Source organism: Nilaparvata lugens, chromosome X (genome assembly GCF_014356525.2).
Source record: "Nilaparvata lugens isolate BPH chromosome X, ASM1435652v1, whole genome shotgun sequence".
Lineage (NCBI taxonomy): Eukaryota > Metazoa > Arthropoda > Insecta > Hemiptera > Delphacidae > Nilaparvata > Nilaparvata lugens.
In genome coordinates this window covers 69,541,300-69,565,546 of record NC_052518.1, presented here as the reverse complement: position 1 = coordinate 69,565,546, position 24,247 = coordinate 69,541,300, and the positions used below count along the sequence as shown (strand labels likewise).

At 33.9% G+C, this 24,247-nt stretch overlaps 2 protein-coding genes across 2 annotated transcripts in view; both read right to left on the bottom strand.

The window, feature by feature from the left end:
* Positions 1-24,247, bottom strand: part of LOC111056142 (trehalase) — a 258,221-nt gene that overhangs the window by 192,278 nt on the left and 41,696 nt on the right. The gene's annotated exons all lie outside the window — the stretch shown is intronic.
* LOC111044768 lies at positions 4,598-5,632 on the bottom strand. The gene has a single exon (XM_022329988.1). It carries the CDS (start codon positions 5,630-5,632, stop codon positions 4,598-4,600), a length of 1,035 nt encoding a protein of 344 aa, XP_022185680.1.

Here is a 24,247-nt window from a genome sequence, read left to right as displayed (position 1 = left end):
AAAAAATCTATGTATGTATAAGAAAAGCTATCAAATTAATAGAGATGATCTTAGTGCCAATAAACAGACTGAAGCAGGCTTTCTGACGACTCCCAGCCCAGGCGGTATTGCCACCCCTCCACCTTACGCTTGAATGCAGCCACACTGCATTCATCCATATCAGTTCTTATCTCAGCGGGCAAATTACGATAGACCATTTGAGCCAAATAAAAAGGTGTCCTCAGCTCCACTCCATGAACCACCTGCGGCGTCGCAAAACCGAAGTTAGCTCTATACCGTGTAGGATAGGTATGTAAAATATCTGATAAAATTTTAAGTTTATTAGTTTTTAGGTAGATCATTTAAAACTGTAAATTCTGTAAAAAGTTGTGCTGTTGGATATCGGCATTCCTTATTTAAAACAGTTTTGATAATTTGTCTCTGCGACACCGCAAGCGGTTCAAGGAGGGCAGCAGGAAGGCCTCCCCAAACCAGTATGCCATACTGTATAATAGACTGGACGTATGCGTAATAGACTGTCTTACACTGCTTCTTAGTCAAAACTTGACTTAACTGGGAAAAAGCATACAGTAGCCTTCTAAGTCGCTGCTTCACCAACTGGATGTGCGGACTCCAACTTAAGGTGTTATCAATTGTTATCCCAAGGTACTTATATTAATTAACTCTTTCTAAGTTTTCACAGTTGCAGGAAATTGAAGTAGAGTCCCCACATGAGTGGAGTTTCAGGTCTTTGTGTCCTGGATCTTGCTGATTACGGGTTACTATAGGCATGTACTTGGTCTTGCTGATATTGACAGTCAAAGAGTTGTGGTCGAACCAGGCTTTAATTCTAGACAAGTCAGCTGTAGCGTTCCTGTATGCGTCGTCCCATAATTTACCAGTTGAGACCACAGCCGTATCATCAGCAAATAAAAAAAATTTACTTTTGATGCTCAGCAGTGGTAGATTATTAACATATATCAGGAAGAGAATAGGCCCAAGAGTACTCCCCTGAACAACCCCGTAATCAACTTGCTCCAGGCCACTCAAACTATCATTGATCTGAACATATTGGACTCTGTCTTTCAGGTAGCTCCTGAACCACTGTAAAGCTGGTTGTTTGATACCCATCATCTCCAGTTTTGTCAAGAGCTTCTCCCTGTCGACAGAATCAAATGCTTTTGCTAGATCAAGATAGGTAATAATTACTTTGTTCTTTGTTTTTATATTATCTGCAATATATTTAAATAAATCAAATAATGCATCAGAAGAATTTTTTGATTTCTGAAAACCGTATTGTGAGGTGGATAGAAGGTTATATCTGTTCAAGTACTGCATTAATTGTATCTTTACGCATCTTTCAAGGATTTTTGAAATTATAGACAATAGTGAAATGGGACGATAATTGGTGTAATTATTTTTTGTGCCTGATTTATAAATTGGAATTACTTTTGAAATTTTCAGAATGTCTGGAAATTCACTCGCCTGGAAGCTCAAGTTTACTAAATGTTGAATAGGGTGTAGGAGGATGTGAACGTTTTCTTTGATTACCCTAGCAGGTATACTATCGTGGCCTGGGGCGCTATTACCTCTCATGCTATCAATTATGTTCTTAAGCTCATCTTGAGTAACAGGCTGGAATTCAAATAGGGACTCGACAGCATGATCGGAATCATTTATTTCTTGCTCACCCATAGGAGTTAGCGAGTCAGCCAAGCTCTTCCCCACTGAGGCGAAAAACTTATTGAAATTTATGCTAACATCGGTAGCATTCTGTTGAGTCCGCCCATCCTGCGCGAAAACATCGACCGAAAATGCTAGCTTTCTATTAGGTCTACCAGAAACTTCATTTACAGTTGACCAAAACTTCTTAGGATTGTTTGAGACTACGTCTAATTTGTTTTTATAATAATTGAATTTAGCTTGTTTGATCAGGGAGTGTAATCTATTTCGGTATTGTAAAAATTCATTTTTCAGGTTAGCATTGAAAGGTTGTGCAATCTCTTTTTTAATTTGTCCCTATGCCTTATTGATTGGATTAAGCCTATGCTAATCCAAGGTTTCAACTTATTATTTCTTGCATTTACACGAATTCTTCTAGTATTCAATTTTATTGTATTCTGAAGAGTTTCTATAAAAAGGAGTGTTGCAACACTCACATCAGATTCATCACAGATGGAGTCCCAATTCTGTAATGAGAGAGCATTTTGAATTCCTGTCCAATCTACCTTTGAGAAATACTGATCTTTATTTGTGGTTTTTACATCCTTATTTGATAGAATACTCAAACATATGGCATAATGGTCGGACACAGCAGTTTGGAGAATAGCAGCTAAGGCATTAAATGATAGTGGGAATTTAACAAAAAAATGGTCTATGCAAGTGTTGCTGGCCGGCCTTGTCACCTTGTCTATGCATGCTGTTAGTCCTGCTTCATTCATTACGTCAATGAATTTTTCCTCTATGGAATCTGGGACAACGTTAATGATATTGCAGTTTAGATCTCCAGCAAGTATTTGCATTACCCCATTCCTTGACTCTTTGAGATAATTATCTAGAGCATTCAAGAAAAGAGGTAAGCTGGAGTTGGGACTTCGATACACAGCAAGGACTTCACAGGGTGTTCCCTCCCAGTCAAAGTTTATCGATAGACAGGTGGCCAGACCGCCCAGCTGAAACTCTCTGCAAGTTACTTAGAGATCACAGTCGATGTATACGACCACACCATCGCACTGGTTGAGGCTATTATACGACCTGAGGAGCGTATACCCCGGGATTTCCAAGAGGTCACTCTCGTCATTTAGCCATGCCTCAGTCAATATTATGCAACTAAAACGATGTTTGAGGCTCTGTAGAATAATTGTAAACTCATCTATATTTCTTCTATAACTTCTTATGTTTTGGTGGATCACTTAGAAACCGGCATAGTCTCTGTTTTCAGAAAAACTAAATGTAGAATTATTTAAAGAAAAATCATTAATATCTGCATACTCCGTGCATTCAATTGGAGACGCATCAATTGGCGCCATAAAATCGCTCATTAGTCTTATCTCTTATAAATACATAAGAAGCAAGCCGAGCCGCCTGGTGCACTCAGAATCTAAACGAGAGACAAGGCATGCTATTTTGTTAAAGAAAACTTATGATATAACATTGAATACTATCTTAATAACTATACGTACACACCTGTATCAATTCAGAATCAATAATATAATTATAAGCATAGAGACTCAATAAGTATTTAAACATTATTATTAAGCCTAGTAGTAGTAAAGTAATAGCCCATTTATAGCTAGTCAATCACTCATCATTAACCTACTCTTCGGCTCATAAATACAGACTAGCCTATAGGCTATATATAGTTGAATGTTAATAGGAGGAATGTCAACTATAATGCTAATAGTTGAATGTTAAAAAGGAGCGTAATGGATATAAATAAAATTAATTAAATAAATAAATATTAATTTAAAGACCGTTAGTGATAATTATATATTGGAATACAATGCGTTTTTTTAAATAAATAAATAATTTAAAAAAATATATATATATTTTATAATAATTGCATCTAAAAATAATTGCAGGCTGTATGATGTATCTCTCATTCTCAAGAGCAGTGGAAGAATCAGTTTGAGGTGGAAGCTTTGTAATGTAATCTTATTATGGCTTACTAATGATAAAAGACGATTGACCTCTTCAATATAATGACATTTAATATAAGAGTCGATTCACTAGGCTTGTATACCGTTCTATCCTTCTTCATATAGATAGTGTTATGAATGGTGATAAGACTGCCGAACAAAACACCATTCATACGAGTTCTTTTCTACAGTCTAGAGTATCAGTTCATAACAGGAATTGCTTCAATCGCTTCAGAAGCACTATCTAGATTTAGTGGAATACTCGGAAAAACCAATACATAATTTGATAATAAAAATATAATAAATCAAGTGAATGATAGAAAAAATGAATAAGTAGGTATATATGGAAATATTTCCTGTTGAGTCTTTATTATTAGTCAGGCTATGGTAATTGAAATATCCAATCTTTCTTGCAAGTAGTTGCGCTTTCTCTCTGACAACATGAGGGTAAACTAATCTTAATTGAATATTATATACATTTATTTTTGTCTCTATTTTTATTTAGGTTATCGAAATTGGAATTTTCAATCTCTCTTGCGAGTTGTTACGCGTACTTTCTAACAACATGCAAATAAACTCTTTGAAAAAAATATATATATTCCTCCATTTTATATTAAATAAATAAATGTAAAATCAGTACTTCTCTAAGCAACTAAATATATATGATAAAATAAAATAAAACTCTATGTGATATTACTCCACATGCAATTTACTCAGTTGAAATAAATGTTTCTGTGAGATTCTATAGATTATTTACATAAAATTAATAAAAATAATAAAGCTTTTCATATTCTTACTTACAGTTGTTGAAGTGCGGCATTACCTAGTTACACGCTTGTCTCTCGCTTGAGTGTGGCCATAATAGGACGAATAATTGATTTGTGAAAGATGGAACAATAATATGTTTTATCTTGTATACATCCGTATTAACAGCTAATCGTCTTTATATTGTTTTCTAAAAAACACATATTTCCGGTCGGCTATTTAGGGTTTTGTTGGTCGGCTTCCTGTTGTGTGGTGGTCATGTTCCTAGGAACCTCCGAAGCGGCAGCGTTAGCGTAGGTAGATGTTTCGAAGCGTTTTTCTGTCAACTCTGCGATATGCTCCATATCCCGGACACGGAATGGACGTTGGCCGACGGCTGTTTTGGCCATCACTTTACAATCCGTGGTCCAAACTGAGTGAAGTTTTTTGTCTTTGACTAGTTGTCTGGCTGAATTGAATATAGATCGTGTCAAAGTAGTAAGATGCTCATTCAGATACACAGGAGTATTCGGAAAATTTACATTGAGTTCACTAGCAGTGAGAGAGCCTTTGAGACGTCTCGCGGCCAACCAGTTAGATTTTACTATGCGAGATGTAAAATTGATTACTATCGGAGGTGGCCTGTTGTCGTCTTTACGATTGTGGAGTCTGTGCACTGCCGAAATGTCACTGCAATAATTGAAATTCACATCGATCGCTCTCGCAACTGCATCCAGCACAGTAAACATATCCTCCCTATATGTTACGGGTATACCTGTCACTAGGATATTGTTCTTCCTCGTATGTTGCTGTAAGTCTACCAAATCGTTTTTCACTTGCGCTAGCTCATCTTTTAATAGAGTGTTTTCTTGGCGAAATTTTTCAACAGCTGCACACGCATTATCGCACTTGTTTGAAACTTCCGTGAACTGTTCTTTTATGAGTGTTATTTCTAGTTTTGTAGCCTTAATGTCTTCCTGTAGTTCTTTTAGTTTACCTTCATTTACGTCCCATCTTTTGTTGTTGGAGTCCCAATTTTGTTTGTTTTCAATTCTAAATTCGTTGATGGCGTTTAATATTGAATTGTTATTTTCCACGTCCCGTTTGTCTGAGATTGATGTTGTAGAAATGTCTTTTGAACACTTTTCGCACTTCCAAGTTTTGCTCTTCGTATTCACAATGATGCAGTTCTGATGAAATGATGTAGCACAATTCGGGCACTTTACTGGGTTGGAGACGGGATTTTTGCACTTGTGACACTCGCCTGTCATGTTTTAAATAACAAGAAAGAACCACTTTCACGGGAAAACTAATTAAAAAATTTAGTCAGAATTAAAATGACTTGATCTTGAAATGTGTAATAAAATCTTTTCTTCAATTTGCTATGAACGTTCTATGGGAAAATCTGTTCGTGAAGTAAGATTTGATTGTTTGAAAAAATCCGGAAAGTGTAGACATTTTTCTCATATTAACGGTTTTGGCAGTACTATGATAGGGAAAAGTGTTTCAAGGTGGATTTTAGGCAACTGAGAATGAATTTAACTACAATTTGGAATCAATCGTGAGTTTCTATGATGTATCAAACTCATTTTAGAAACTCTTGATTGATGGTAGAATCACAGAAAATATGTAAAAACTGAAATCGCCATTTTTAAAATCATTTTTAAATTTTAGGCTCGAGAATGAATTTAACTACAATTTGGAATCAATCGTGAGTTTCTATGATGTATCAAACTCATTTTAGAAACTCTTGATTGATAGTAGAATCACAGAAAATATGTAAAAACTGAAATCGCCATTTTTAAAATCTCCTGCAACTTCTGAATGTTATTGGAATCGAAATTATGATTTATTGGAGTGGGAAGAGGGGAGAAAGTTTAACATTCTCACTAGATTTCGAAATTTAATCAGAAGTATTTCACAAGATATGCAGCTTTGAATATAAAAATTGGTCATTTTTTGTGTATTGGAATATGGGCTTAACCTACACTCAACAATAGGTTTTCCATTTATCGACCGACTCATGATGCATGATTTTGGACCGCCTTGACGAGCCGAGAAAAATGAATTGAATTTATGACCATAAAATTGACTGATTTTTAGATGTGTAGAATTAACATTGAAGAAGAAATTTTGGGGGAGAGCGCGGTCGCGCTTGTTAGCTGAAACACTGAAGCCTAGGTTTCTCTGAACCAAGCAGCGTCATTGCGTGATACGGGATGCGCGATGACGTAATCACGCTAAAGTTTGCTGCAGCTATTGCTAAGGAAGTGTTTTCTCTGACTTCTCGCGCGCAATTCTCTGTGATTCCCGCCAATTCAGCAATGCGTGATCCCTATGCGCGACGCTCTCAAGTCTGGGATCCCAGACTTTTGCGTGACATGCAGTAGTTATTTGCCAGAAGTCGCCATTCCACCTCCTTCATTCCACCATCTACTAGTGATAAGACGTGTTGTTAACAGTGGCGTATCCAGAAAAAAAGCATGGGGGGATTATAACATTGACGTAGGAAGAACCTAAACTTTTGGGGGTCACCGGGGGGCATGGGAGTATTGAATATCCTCCACAAAAAGTGGTTCTGTGGGCTCTCCCCCCGGAAGATGTTGATGATATATCTTCAAATTAGTGCGATTTCCACTAAAAAATAAAATTTCATTCAAGGTTTTTTTTTGTTCAAGTTGGCCTAAATTTTCTGCATTATTTCGAAATACTATGTTTTTCTTTTACTGTTATGCATCTCTCACCAGCGGGCAAAGATTTTCTTTTTGTTGGTGATGCCTAGATTTTATATTTTATTTTAATTGAATAAAATTAAATATATGTATGAATAATTATGTTTATTTAATTATATTTTTAATGATATGTCATATTATAAAGAGTTTGTAATATTTCTAGAAATATTCCAATTGGCAATAAATTAAATTGAAATTATTATTTCGATTTCCCTTTGAAAATGTCATAGGCCTATGATTCTTTTATTGAATAACAAATAGAATGGAATGGAATTTCACTAGTAATCCAATTGTTTCAAAAATAATAATGTTTTAGTAACCCGAATAGGCCAACTCATTAATAGATAGCAAACTATAATTTCAGCTCAAATTTTTATACATACTTCAACACCATAGTATAGGCTTAGTTTCAACTTTATTCATCCACTATTTTTTCAATTTTTCATAATTTTGTCAAATTTCACAATACATCCCCATATCCCCCCTGGATACGTCACTGGTTATTATATAATACAACTGTAACTATGGAATCCAATGTTGCATTGAATCCAATAGCATTGTCAATACACCAAACTAAACAGCCAAATCAGCCATTAGCCGTTTTCACACCGATATCTCGCCGACACAACAAGACAGGACAGAATTTACTCTGATGGACAGTATCAGTTTTCATTTACAAAATTCATTAATGGTTTTTCCTCATTATCCTCTTCGTTCAGCATCAAAACTACAGCAACGTGTCATACATCTATGTTTTCTATGACTGAAAATATGATCGTGCGCTGCGAGGTTGGTGCTAGAGAAAACACCAGCTTTTTTTACCACGCACACGTGATTTCCGCGTATCACTGATGACGCATCACGCAATAACGCTGCGTGGTTCAGAGAAACCTAGGCTTGAAAGTTTACCATCTTTCCAATTCGTGGGTGAGATTGAGCGCCCTCGCCCTCCCCCAAAATTTCTTCCAAATTTTTTCTTCGATGTTAATTCTCCACGTCTAAAAATCAGTCAATTTTATGGAAGAATAAATTACATAATTTCATCTCACTTTTCATACGTACAGTTTTCTTGGCATGGCGCCCTTTTCAGAGAATCTTCGTCCATGGTTTCCAGTATTTCTTTGCATTCTTATATGAGTAAAGGAACTCATGAAACAAAATTTTTTAAGAATGTTACTGTGATCTAGAAATTGAAAGTAAACAAACACCTTTTAACCTATGGTGCGCATTTCAAACTTCTCATGGAGAATGTGAACTCATAATATAGGGATCAGGGAGGCGGATTTTTCTTGATGTATATCATTGCTTTTTCTACCAAACTGTTTGAATACTTACTCTCATTATGTATTGCGATGGGAGGCGGATTTCTTATTTATATCAGAGCATTCTCTTACTGAAAGCTTATTAACTTATTACATTTTGTAGGATTTTTTGGTACACAAATTATAGTTTCCACACCAGAGTTCTCAATAGGGATGGAGGACAGGTGACGTATTCTTTTTTGGAGAGGATAGTATTTTCTCTCGACCTTGCTGGCGCAACCCCAACAGCCATTAGCCGTTTTCACACCGATATCTCGCCGACACGACATACAGACAGGATTTACCCTGATGGACAGTATAAGAGGAGGCTTTGAATTATAACTGCAAGAGGTCTACTGTTCACAGAACTAGTAGTAAATTAATTTTGTGTATTATTAAGCTGAAATCATGTGTCGGCGCATAAGAATTCAAGAAGAAGATTGATCAATTCTCTCTCAAGTTCTTGTCGTACATAAAGACAGAAAACGCCTACAGTGAGTTAAAAGTGAGAGATTTTCTATGTTTTTAAGGGACGGATTCAAGGATTTAAAGGTTCAAAGAACCCCACACGTCAACCGAAGCTTATTGTGTTCTCGAGAGTTTTGCTAATAACGTTTGTGCAATTATTATAAAATCTCGGGGCACCGAGCTTCGCTCGTTATTTATTTATTGATAAACAGAACACAAGTTTTCTGCATTCCATAACAACAATTGCAGACTGACGTCTCTAGAACCCAACGGCATGCCATTCTTGTTCTTGGTACCTTATACAAAAGGGACTTCATAATACAAAAACAAATCAGCCCTTGCCGGAGAAAGCTAGAAGAAGAAGAAGATAATAGAAGAAGGGGACAGAAGAAGAAAAAGAAGAAGAAGAAGAAGAAGAAGAAGAAGAAGAAGAAGGAGAAGAAGAAGAAGAAGAAGAAGAAGAAGAAAAAGAAGAAGAGGAAGAAGATGGAAAATAATAATAAGAAAAATATATAGATAGGAGAAGATTATAACCGTTGAATACACTATTCTATGTATGACCACTTTTTTGATGAATTGGAAACTTATAAATTACTGGTGGTACTCCCATACAGTAACAGTCAAATACAGTCATACAGTCATACAGTAACAGGGTGTATTCAAATACTGTTGGATAACATCTTTCCAATATTGTTTCATTCATCTAGAAGTATATAATATGTTCTTTTTCACATTGATATCAGTTATGTATAAGTTAATCTTACAGCAGTATCAGAATTTGGCCTTAACCTGAACAACTGAAAGTCACATTGGAACAGTTATTTTGGAGTTTGGTATGAATACATTCACATGGAACTCTATTTATTCATTAAAGGCTATCCACATAATGCTAATAGGTTTTGATAACCTATAACGATGAAATAGGTGTTCAATGAATAAATGAACCCTGAAAACTTGAAATATATTTCAAATTATTTAAGAATAAATTGATTCTACCTCGGTGCTAGTCAGCTTTACATTTGTACATGTATCATTGTATTTAATTACTAGCTGGCCCGGCGAACTTCGTACCGCCAAATTGGTTGGAATGCACCTCATGACAAACTTTAGTTGGATGTACATCTGAGGAGGCACGATGCCGCATTTTGCATTCAGGTGCTTCTTACTTATTGGTTTGAATAGAAGAACTCACACACACTGAATCGGGCATGGCGTGGAACAGTGTGATAAGGCAATCTCCGTGAAATCAACACTTTGTATCACCAAGCCGCGCCTCCTAAGGTGAGCTTAGCCTTAGCTTAATCTGATGCACTATATTTTTATGAATATTATCAAAGAATCAGTATTTACATGTTTATATCTAAATATGGACTCCCTATGTGCTTAGTTAGTTGTGCAGCAGTTTGTATTTTTAGTTATAGTTGAATGTAGCTTGCTGGGAATTGGAATTTGATGGTATATCTATCTCCTTGCGGCTGATTTCCGCGTGCATATTCTAAATTTACAGCATGAAAGCCCCGTTTCACCAACCTTGGTCAAGGCATTTGAACATGGTTAAAGTCTGTCAGCTGGTCAAATCACACTTGATGTGGGGGGGAAGAGTGTCCACCTGCTCCCCCGCATTTTATTTCGATCAAATCTTGGTTAGGGTGAGGTTACAAAATTATTTCTCTACGGTTATGGAGGGTACAAAAATGGTACAATGATATGGTATAGTCAGATCTCAAGTTTGTTGTGGGGGTGAAAGGTGTCCACCTGTTTCCCGCATTTTATATTGATAAAATCTCGTTTAGGGTGAGGGTACAAAATTATTTCTCTACGGTTTTGGAAAGTACAAAAATGATACAACGATATGGTATAGTCCAATTTCATTTTTGATGTGGGAGGGAACCACCTGTTCCCCCCCTCCTATTTTGCATAAATATCGGTTATGGTTGAGGTACACAAATTTTTCGTTGGTGGTACAAAAAGGTACAAAAATGTTACAAAAATATGGAATAGACATATTTTAATTTTGTTGTGGGGGGGAAAAGTGTCCAGCTGTTCCCCCGCATTTTATATTGATAAAATCTCGGTTAGGGTGAGGGTACAAATTATTTCTCTACGGTTTTGGAGGGTAAAAAAATGGTACAATGATATGGTATAGTCAAATTTCATTTTCAATGTGGGGGGGAAAAGTGTCAACCTGTTCCCCCCCTCTTATTTTGCTTATATATTGGTTATGGTTGAGATACAAAATTTTTTTTGGTGGTACAAGAAGGTACAAAAATATGGTTTAGTCAGATTTCAATTTTGTTGTAGGGGGGAAAAGTGTCCACCTTTTCCCCCCCTCTTATTTTGCTTATATATCGGTTATGGTTGAGGTACAACATTTTTCTTTGGTGGTACAAAAAGATACAAAAATGGTACAAAAATATGGTATAGTCACATTCCAAGTTTGTTGTAGGGGGAAAAGTGTCCACCTGTTCCCCCCCTCTTATTTTGCATATATATATATATCGGTTATGGTTGAGGTACAAAAATTTTTTTGGTGGTACAAAAAGGTACAAAAATGGTACAAAAATATGGTATAGTCACATTTCAAGTTTGATGTAGGGGGGGAAAAAAGTGTCCACCTGTTCCCCCTTTTTATTTTGCTTGTATCTCAGTTATGGTTAGGGTACAAAATTTTTTTGGTGGTACAAAAAGGTACAAAAATGGTACAAAAATGCTGTCCAGTCAGATTTCAATTTTATCGTTGGGGGGAACAGGTGGACAGATCCGTATGAATGAAGTCAACTAACAATGAGAAAAAAAATCGTGGGAAACTACTCAGACTCAGCTTATACTCAGAATTATTTGAAGCCACATACACATTATGGATAATAGTTGTTAGAATTCAACTCAGAGCAAGATGTTATTGATCAAGTACTGTAATCATAGTACAATTACTTTTACCTCAATGCAATAACAAAGTATGTTATTGTATTAACATCAACTACAAAGCATAGGAGAGTTTTTTAAATGAAACTTTGAAAAACATTTGAAGAATTTTGAGAAATATATACATAGAATGGCTTAATATCCAATAGGACCAGAACTTCTTCAATTTTGATTATTATCGATAGCCGCGAGGCCACTTGACTAATTTGGAGGCGTTGAATCCAAATCTGAAATCACAATTTGTCTATCACCATTTTTACGCGTTTTAGGTTTTGAAGAGGAGAATGAAACGCGGCTTGCTCGCCGTGCAAAGCGTGAGCGGGCGTGCGACGCTGTAACGTGCACTGCTCCATCCGGAACCCATATACTTCTAACAACTTTTAGTTACAGAGTCCAGAAGTAAAATAAGCACTCGGGTCTAAATCAACTTTCTGAGTCACGATTTTATCTTCTAAACTCCGAAGTCTTGTTAGTTCTTGACTTATTTGAGTCCTGGACTTTAACGCAGTAAACATGAGGGAAATTAACAATATTTTGCTGTTGTATTGTTGGCATTATAGCAAAACGAAAACAGCTGATTGCAGCGGGATAGTTCAAATGAGCATGCTCATTATTTTGTGAATATACGTTTAGATTTCTTTGTAGGCCTATTCAAAGCAAACCCTAACCTTTTGAAAGATGAATGAATAAACATTTCATTTTACGTTATGCTAATATTGATCATTGATCCTAACCAATGATTTTGAAATTATTGTTATATTATTATTAGGTTGAATAAAACAATATGTTGAATATGACATTGATTAATAACATTCAGATTGTAATATAAATTCCAAGGCAATCCTCGTATTATTTTTCTTGAACATTTTTAGGTTATGTCACAGTAGTCGTGAAATAAGGTTGGTTTTTACGCATAATTCTGATACAATTTTATTGCAAATAAACTTGCAAACTATAAATTATGAATTTAGATGGACTAATCCAAATAATTTAGGTATTCATGACATCTATTTGACTTTTTATCTACCCCAAAACAATAATTGAATCGTGTTTGCTCAATTAAGTCTAGAACTTGATTTAAACCCTACCCCAGTCGAGGGTTTAAAATCACGCTGTTTTAAGTCCTGGACTTAACGATTTTTGATAAAGCCTTGACTCGGAAAAAGGTGAGAATCTAACTCAAGTCCTGGACTTATAAGCCCTTCACTCAGAAAGTGAAATTATAAACTCCAGGGTCTAACGTGACCTCTAAAGTCCAGAGTCTATTTAAGTCCTCCACTACCTTAACGCTCTGACTCGGAAAGCCAATTTTCTGACTCAAGAGTTTAAAGCCAGTTAAAGTCTAGAACTTAGCTAAATCCCGAGATCGGAAACCGGCCCTCAAAGTCTTTGCATAACAAATTAGAAGCATTTGAAGAACGATTTAATGGTTGATTACACTTTCCACACGTTCTCATGTTGCCAAGTTATGAAAAAAAATTTTGCTGATCAAATAATTTGAAAATAAGTTAACTTTTAACACTTTACTCGATTAGTTCCGTTCAAAACAAATTACGGCAGTCCGAAAACAGAATACGATTAGTTAGTTATCATTAGCGATAAGAGACCGTTCGAAAAGACTACTCTATAGTTCGACTGCCGAACTGATTACTGAATATCAATTCAAATCAAATCAAATCGTTTATTGCACAAAAATATATACAGAATACAACTGAAAGGAAATTGACAACTTTGTGCTACACGTCGGCAAAAGAAAACTTGTACGCCGACGTGGAGTCTTAATATAACTTATTCACTTATACATTAATATTAATATATAAAATGATCCCACAATATTATAATATAGGCTAACAGTAATTAACATTCAACCAACTAAATATTCCATTCTAAGAAATAACAATAAATTAAAGATATACATAAAGCTGAATTTAAGATTCATACAACATCAATCAATATTAAACCAAATCATTAATTGAATAAAAATAATTTTCTTTCACCCAGGTATGGAAATCTTTTATTTTAGGCTTCTTTATCAACCATCCTCTTGGAACTTTATTATAGAGTTTATTTCTCAAATATGAAATACTTCTACGGGATAGGGTGCTATCAACTCTTTCAATTGTGATTAAGTTTTGAGCGACTTGTCTAGTTACTCTTTGAAAATTTTGAATATTTTTTAATTTGAGCACATGTTTCTTAATAGTCTTTAAAATGAACAATTGTCTTATAGTGAACAGATTGGAATTTTGAAACAATGTGACACTTGGGAAATCTCTCGGATACCTCATTATTGTTTTGATAACTAACTTTTGTAAAACAAATAGAGGTTTTAAAGTTGAATCAAAAGTTCCTCCCCATATAGAATTACCATACTGAACTAAGGATTGGAATAGAGCAAAATAAACAGATTTTAGTAATTTTAGACTCAAAATTCTTCTAAGCATGTACATTTTTAAATTGACCACCCTTAATTTTCTACAAAGGTAGCTAATCTGAGGTGACCAGCGTAGATGCTTATCAACAAAAATACCAAGATACTTGTAATTGTTTACACTCTCAATAACCTCATTGCAAGAATCACATGGATACCTGTTACAAGCATTATTCAAAACAAAGCCTGTTCATATCTAGATCTCCTCTTGTTGTTGGACTGAAGGTCATACATTTTGTTTTACCAAGATTTAGTCTCAAATAATTACATTTTAGCCACTGAGAAACCTTATAGTAACCCACTTTTGTTTGCTTGATAACATCTTCCCAGGAACCTTCTTGGAAGATAAATGCTGTGTCATCAGCAAAACAAATTGTCTTAGACCCAACTGAGTCCAGTACACTAGGCAGGTTATTAACATAGATCAAAAATAAAACTGGTCCCAATACAGTCCCTTGAGGTAGACCCCATGTCACATCTCTAATCTCACTATTACTACCACCACAGCTAACGATTTGGCTTCTACCCCTTAGATAACTTTCAAAGAAATCTAACTCTATTCCTTGAATACCAATATTAGATAGTTTCTGGATCATTTTATCATGTGGTACTGTGTCAAAAGCCTTGGCCAGGTCCAGAAACATTACCAAGGTTTTTTTATTTGTTTTGAAACCATTGTATATTGTCTCAGTTAAGGACTCCAATGCATCCTCTGTGCTTCTACCCTGTTGGAAACCAAACTGCCTCTTATCAAGGATTTTATTAACATCTAGATATTCAACTAATCTTTTCTTTACCAATTTTTCGAAAATTTTAGAAATAGAACTTAGCAAGCTAATTGGTCTATAATTTTGAGGTATTTCTTTACTCCCCCCCCTTGTGTAAAGGAATAACTTTTGCATGCTTGAAATGCAAGGGAAAGTATCCAGATGAAAAACAACAATTGAAAATTTCTGAAAGAGGTTTAGAGATTGTGTCAGTTAATAGTTTTAGCACGCTGTTGGATAAGTTATCCCATCCAGGTGCCTTATTATCATTCAAACTTTTGATTACTTCCTTGATTTCTGTTTCAGTAACAAAATTGAAATTAAATGCATTTTCAATATCTATTGTTTGTTCCAAATATTGATCTTCATTCTGTCCATGTATATCAATTTCCTGCGCTTGATTTATACCTACATTCACAAAATAGTCATTCAAAGCATTAAGATCTTGATTTACATGTAAATGTGAATTCTTATTTACCCCAATAATTGCTTGATTTATCACAGACCATATCTTCTTAGGGTCACCTTGAGCTTTATTTATTTCTGATTGATAATATAAATCTTTTGCTTTTCTAATTAGATCTACTATTCTATTTCTGTAAGACAGGAATTTCCTTCTCAGCTCTACATTAAATGGTTCATTTTTCAATCTTTTATATAATCTATCTCTTATAGTTATGGACTTTAGAATTCCATTGGACATCCAAGGTTTCAAATGTTTTTTAGTTAAATTAACCTTTTTAATAACTGTTGCTCTACTGATGCACGTTTTTACATTATTTACAAATTCATTTACTAATGTTTCAATACTTCTATTCGCGTCAATCTCCCAATTCATTAAAGCACTCTCCTCTAACAACTTTTCTTTATTAACATTCCTCACTTCAATAAACTTACATGGCTTACTAGATCGAGAACAAACATCTTTTTTAATTGATGCGTGAAGAGCAGTCGCATAATGATCAGTAATTGACATTTCTAATACAGCAGTTTTTAATGAGTCATTATGTTTGGATTTAGAAAAAATATGGTCTAAACAAGTAATTGAAGCAGGACGAGTTTTTCTATTGACAAAGGACTCAAACCCATGAGAACTCATAATAGACAAATAATCATGCGTTTTTTTAGAGTTACATAACAAATCAATATTTAAATCACCTATCACTAATGAATAATCAAAATTAAAGCATGAACCATTCATATAATTATCAATTTGTTCTATAAATAAAGGTATACTTGTACTAGGAGATCTATAAACGGATGTTACTAAATATTTATTATTTTTAGTTTGCAGCTCAACAGCTAAGAAAGGATATTCGTTTGGACTATCAATTTTTTCGAGGAAATACTATTAGCTACATACATGACAATTCCATCTGAACGATTCAAGGAGTTACTTTTTATTTATAAATTATAGCCATTAATGTTTAACAGTGATTTTTCTTCTTCAGAAGTCCAGGTTTCAGTAAAAATTAGAACCTCAAATTTTGTTTCCATGCTGTTCAAAATAATGAGAATTTGATCAAAATTTCTTTTCAAACTTCTTATATTTAAACTAAAAATATTCAATTCATAATTAAGGGGCTGGATATAGTTCAAGTATTCATCGGTACTTTCACATTCCCTAACACTGTTAATACTATTTACAAATTGCGTGAGATCATTCATAATAAATGTTTAATCAAACCTGTAGCAACACTTTATTCCTCTCCGTTGATAACTTTTTTCAGATGGTCCAGTCCCTTGACTTTGAATACAGGTGAGCCCTCCGACTTCTTAGCGCACATTTGTGAACCACGAAACCAGACGAATTTCCAATCATTTTCCCAATTATATTCAATTATATTGAATGTAAGTGATTGGAAATAGAATAATTTAAGTTCAGCCATGCCTCTATGGCTCTTATTCTGTGGTTTTCTTAATCAAGGTTACCAAGATCTAGGTGAACTCTTTTACCCTGTTCAACTCGGTAAAAAAATTCCAGAACCAATGTTTATATTAACCTATTTTATTTTCAGCCATTTCATTTAGCGATCAAAATATTGTTGTTTATTCTTGAATCAACATGCATATTACCTGCACACCAATAAAAAGAATAAAACCTCGAAAAAACGAAACTCTCTCTCTCTCTCTCTTTCTCTCCTATAATCACAATTTATATCAACTTGTGATATAATCACAATTTCATCACAACCCGGTCGTGTGTTAATGAAAAGGATATTTTATATCCTTCTAAAAGAATCGACAATTATTTGTTGAAAGACCGCCGATTTATGAAGTTACATCACATTATTATATTATTGTTATTCTAATTGCATCCTATATTTATTCTCATTGATTAATTATTTATACTTTGTGAAAATCGTTGAATAACTAGCATTATCGTCATTTAATGTAAATTAGTGTATAAGCCAGTAAATATTGTAACATACATAAATAAAGAAATCTAATCTAATAATCAACAATTTTCGCCAAATGTAACTACTGCTGAGTCCCTAATTTTACTGAATACAGTTTATTTAGTCTGTTAGTTATCTATGTGGCCTTCTAGTACGTACAACATCGCCGTTCAGTTTTATAGTGTAAACTGTAGCAGAAGATTTATAGCTAAGTTGTTTGTTGTAATTATTACATGTATGCATGTATTCAAGAATTAAAGTAGTGAAGAACAGTCACGCACATATTTTCAAACCTACATTTTTTCGAATTATGCCCACATATGTTTTGAGATAATGACATGAAAGAATGAATAAAAACAAAGAATTGTAAATTTTTAAACAAGTGAATAACTGTTTTCGATCAGTTATGATAAGAAGTTGTTTTTAATAATATGTTGATCAATCCAGCTTTAATATGGATCATTTTCAAGATATTGTTTTGATTATTTCCCTTTTTTTCATTTCGTTTGGTTTATGTAAAATATAGAATTTTCTTTGTATAACGTGGCTTATACAATTTTTTCCTTATTATTGCTTGAGAATAAATGGATTTTTATTAAATTTTAAACAAACAACCATGCGCTTGGTGGGATTTAAACCAAAAACATCAGTTTATCGAAGTGATAAACTGTTGATCAATGATTTGATAAAGTGATAAATTATTTGAGATTGGAAATCAGTAAGGGTTTACTGGAACATGTGACAAACACTTATTTATTGAAAGATTGAGATACTAGTTTCGGCTACTACACCATTACACCAACTTCTTATAATATTACACTCATAACTCATTGAACAGTTGATAGAACTGAAACTAGAATCTTATTATTTCATGAATAAGTACCACTAGATTTGAGCCACCAATTTTAATAAAATCATTGAGCTCAATCACTTATGAAAAATTCAGATACTCGTTTCGATTGCTTCACAATTATCAATGTCTGATAAACAGTATTTTTTATTGGTTGTGATTCTTTTAGTGGTTGTGACAATTGGAGGTTTTTTTTATTCAATATGGATATCTATCACATCATATTCACTAAAACCCAGGCAAGTTTGATACTTTGTTTTGTTCATAATCCTGATAGACCTATTTCGCTTGTGTCTTTTTCAACACACGCCTTATCAGACTGAGCAAACGGTGTCCGTGTCACACTATATAAATTATAATCAGTCACAATACTAGATGTCTGATCCCTTGAAATAAATTTTTGGAAAATACGACGATCCAGACAATTTGACAATGATCGCTCACCTGTTGACTGAAGCCAAGGATGACTACAAAAGTGTCTCCTTGACCGAAATGTGACTTCTCCGACGCTACGCATGATTTGCGTCGTTTCTCCTCCATCACGAAGTCATGCGGATACGGATATGGATTCAGTGGCTGCACGCGAACTTCCAACAGCCACTTTCAGGAGAGCGAACTGACAGATTCTGTACATTCTAACTAGATCCAGGGACGTTTTTCAGAAAGCTTGAACTGGAATTGAAATAAGTTAACTGTTCACGGGAGATTGATTACGGTGTAGTAGCCAAACTAGTATTTTTTTCAAATAGATATTGAGATTTGAGTTGAATTACTAGAGATGGTGTAGCAAACGAGACAAGTATTAACATTTGCTGAAGATGAGTATGTTTTTGATTATTTCAAACATGAAATCTTGGTTAAGTGAGTATATTCAATAGACTGAAATTGAAAATTTGACTTTCCACAACATCAATGTATACTACAAATCATATCTATTTTGGTGAATCCTCCACGAATTTATGATTAACAATGGCGCAAGAAGACTACGAAGGAATAGAAAAGGAGTATCGGTATAGGTAAAATAAATTTGGTAATGTAATGAAAGTAAATAATTCGAAAATTTTTAGAATAATAGAATTTGAATAATTTTTTCTGCTCAAGAGATGCCCACACATAAGATCCAGGTTTACGAGTATAGAATGGGAATAATGAACAATGAGCGATTTTTAAACTCATGAATTTTATTTATTTTTCATTTGTTTATTTGAACATTACAGTCCGGGAACATACGGGGAAACCCCCAAAACTTGCGCCCTAATCAAACAATAACAGAAAGAATTTACAATAATTGTTAATAATGATAATTTATGGAAGAATAAAAGTGAAAAGAAAAAGAAATAGAATGATGAATATTAAAACTAAAACATGCCTTATTCAAACAAAAAAATAAAATTGAGTACAGTAATTCGATATTGAAGCAACACTAAAGAGTACATGAATATGGAGTGATAAATATATTAGTGATGATCAAAGTGGATTTATATGAATGTGAGCAGAAGACCAGCCCTAGAAGGTTGGCGGATGAAGGAGCTTGCAAGCCTTTTTGAATTGAGTAGGAGACATATGGAAAAGATCAAGGTGCGTACAGTACAAACTCATCATGAATATATAAAACTCATATATTCATTGCTGAATTATAATGATTAGTAGACTGTATCTCAAACATAACTCGCAACTCTGCAGAATGAACATTGAATGGACAGAACTCAATGAAACGTCTGAAGTAGACAAATCTCAAAAATGAATTTGAATTCTTTCTATTCAAGCTTATGGAGTGCAAGATACGGATGCCATACCTCAGATAAATAGTTCAATAAACTTTTCACTAGAGGATACAATAGGATAAGACTATTATAATCATGAAAGCGAGAGCAGGTTATTCGAATGAAACCAATCGGCTGATAATCCTTAGTACATACATTCTTCACATGAAAATCAAACTTTAGCTCGGAATCAAAAATCACTCCAAGGTCTCTGAAGTTTTGAACTCTCTTGGCAACTTGACCATTGAATTTATAATTGGGAACATGTGGGTCCCTTTGCCTTGTGAATGACACAGTTCACATTTTCCAATGTTGACAATAAGATGGCTTCCTCTGCACCAAGAAAACAGATGATCCAGATCACTCTGAAGCAAGCGACAATCCGCCTCTGACTTAATTTTCCTATAGATCTTGACATCATCAGCGTAAAGTAGGCAAGACAACAACTCAATTACTTCAAGTAACTCATTTATGAAAAGCAAAAACAGCAAAGACCTCAAATTTTATCATTGAGGAGCACCTGAAGAGCTGATATACAATTAAGACTGGGTACCACCAAAAGAAACAAATTGACTTTGGCCAGACAGGTAGGAGGAATAAACAAACTTTGGGCTTGATAATGAAAACCCAAAGAATGACAATTTATTGCAAAGAACTGTGTAACAGAAAGTATCGAAAGCTTTTAGGAAATCTGTGTAAACAGTATAAACTCGCAAACCCTTATCTAGACAGGCCGATACCTGACTGCAGAATTGTAAAGGATTGGTAGCAGTAGATCTCCCTGGAAAAACCGTGTTATTTTTCAACAAGTAATGGTTTGAAATGACTGAATACACTTTTATAAATACACTAGCAAGAACCCGTGCTTCGCAAGGATCTACTTTAAAACTTGACGTAATGAAATTTTGAAGAATTGAGAATAGGACTATAACCATCCTTGGTTAATTAAGAATCTATAAGCGAAATTTCAAGTTAATTAGTCCAGTAGTACAGACGTGACGATGCGTCAAACATAATTTTCCTATCCCGTACGTGAATAAGCCAGCTCTTTACTTTATATAATTATTATAAATAGTATAGTTAACGACTGCAAGAGATAGGACTGTGGAACAGAATAGTGGTGAAACTATGATAGCGCCAGAAGTGTCACAAACACAATAGTAGGTACTACATGAACTTTTTGAAAGTGATTTGAAAAAATGTTAAAACAACAGAACTGAATCCTTATCATTCTACCTCCATTTAGAGAGGCTTTTGTTTGAGCCGAATAGAAATCTATTTATAAAAAATGAATGTCTGTTTGTGTGTTTAATTGTATGTTTGTTTGTTCCCTGTAGACTTGAAAACTACTTGACATAACGGCATGAAACTTTGGGAATATGTTGTGTGAATATTGGGAATGGTTTCTGAACAGAAATTTTAATAGGGGGGCTAATAATAAATAATTATTTATTAATCCATTTTACAGTAATAAGCATATCACCCTGTGATAAATTATTGTGTACTGGTATTAAAACGGTAGTTTGGAGTTGAAGTGTAGTTGATTGGTACCAGCTGTTGATTATGGTTCCTTAGAAGACCTATACAAATAATTATCACTCACCTATCATTGAGAAACTGGAAAATGTTGAAAAAATTATTCACCCAATGAAAGAAAGTATATATATATATTGTATAGTATATATGTATAGTATTCATATTGCATTTATTAATTACTGGAGAATGAAAGACTAATTTACAATTTTTTGAATTTAGCTTAGCTTATATTCATCCTAAAATGGAAAGAATATGGAATTCTGTGTGATTCATCGTACATCGCATATTTCCTGGACCATATATATCGACAATCTACAGCTATGAAAACATTGAATATTTTTCTTTGAAACACTGATGTAACCTTTTTTTTAATTGAAAACTTTACTGATAGATATTACTACCAATTGATTGAGAAGTTTGTTTTCGGAATAATGGATGCTGCATGACTAAGCACATAGGAAGTCCGAATTGAGATGTAAATGTTGATTGTCAGATAAATTTCATGATTCACCAAATAAAGTCAAGTGTAACATGAGATACATTGGTGGTACAAAGTTCGCTGGGTAAGCTAATTGTAAATTAAGCTTTATTATTAATAGACAACGCTGAAAAAGACAGGCTCAATCACCAGGAATACTATAAATCTATGAGGGACCAGTAAGCCATTAATTTTGAGTAGTTCAATCACTTCCATTATGGACACGGGATACATTATGAACAATCAATACGTATGAAATTTATTAGCTACCGTAAAGTATAAAAAAATTTTGATTGCAGTGACCCCGACTACTGTATTATGAATAACCATTCGGATCAAATATAAGGAATATTACTCGCATCTCTCATCAACTCGTAATTTTTATTCACAAAAAAAAATATATATATATTAAGTTATATTTAATAAACTCACGGCTAGTACTCAAGTTTGTCTTTTTCTGGCCGTGCTACAAATAAATGTGGGTATATGTTTGACATTTTGTTTCTGTAATCTTGTTGTCTATTAAGAAGTTTTCAATGTGATTTTTGATCGCAATAAAATTTGAATTTGAAAAAAAAAATCATCAACCAACTCCTAACCAAAGAAAACCTTTGTGCTCTGTTCTAATCGGAGTGTATGACACTCCATATACAGCTGATAGAAGACGCAAACCGAACTGGCCAAGCATACAAGGATGGAACAAACACGTGCTAAGCTCGCGCTCTCAATCAATGCAAAATCAATTCGATGAGCCGATTGATGAAATTGTTTTAAACTTTCCAATGATTAAATCATATTTTAGAATATCATGTGTCAATTATCTCAGTTCCATATGGAGTTCACCTTACCATAAGCTTACTTAATAGGATCCTTTTTCATCCTTTGAAATCCTTAGAGGCAAAATATCTCAAAATCCGTTCTTAGTGCGCATCTAGCATGTTTGAAGAATATTTGTGCAAAGTTTTAAGTATGTAGGCCAATTAGTTTGAGCTGTAGTGTGATTTTACACTGTGAAAAATTTATTAAAAAACATGAATTTATATAAATCTAAAGTGTATGTCATATCTAAATTCACAAAGAGTTCGATTCTTGTTGGCAAGATAGATGTTATTCAATGCAGAAATCATTGTTGTTTTACTAAAAGATAGGATAAAATGAATAGTTCTCTTTCATGGGGATTTTTGACAACCCACAAAACTCATTTTTCATTTGAAGAAATAATATCAAAAAGGTGCATAGGACCTTACTTTTTTGTTCAGCTTGCCAAAATACCCCTCATTTCAATATTAACATTTTCGACTGACTGTACAGTGAGTCAATCATTCTATCAAGGCTTGAATAATTTTGAAATTTTAATTAAATAAAAATTGTAGAGAATAATTATCATGTAGATATCAACACCTTTATTTAAAGACATATTAACTGCATGCGTTTTCATATTGCCGATACAGCATTGATAAAACTGTAGACGTTTATTTAGCAGTCTCAAAAAACTGTTCTAGCTGAAAAATTAATCATACATGCCACGTGTAGGCTTATACATTGCATCAGGAAAACGAATTTCAAAACTATGGTTTTCCTAAACATATGTTTTTGAGATAATTTCTTTGATGCAGCTGTTTCACATTCACCATTATAAATTATACAGAGTTTGTGAAAATAAAAATATTTATTAATTACCGAAACAATACTATTATTATATTAATGATAATAATTGATTATTAAAACAATACTTTTATTATATCAATAATAATATCATTAAACATATTTATCAATTATCAGAACAATATTATTGAGGTTAGGTAGAATCAGGTAGAAAACAATAATAGAACAGATGTTCTTTTTTGAATTTCTATCATATTATTTTGTTATTTCCAATGATTACAACATATGTTAGAATATCACATTTCAATGCATAAATTATCTCATTTCCATATGGCACTCACCTTACCATGTTCATAACCTTACATAATAGGATCCTTCTTCATCCTTTGAAACAAAATATCTTAAAATCCGTTCTTAGTGCGCGTCTAGCATGTTTGAAGAATATTTGTGCAAAGTTTCAAGTCTGTAGGACTATTAGTTTGAGCTGTAGTGTGATTTTACATCAAAATTTTCGAAAAATGCCCTCTCCTGGACCCCCCTGTGCTCCTGATCGAAATTTTTCTGCATAGATCTAATTTTTTTTCGTAGCTGAACAAAAAAGTTCCTCATGACTTTGCTGTGTAATGAGCGGTTA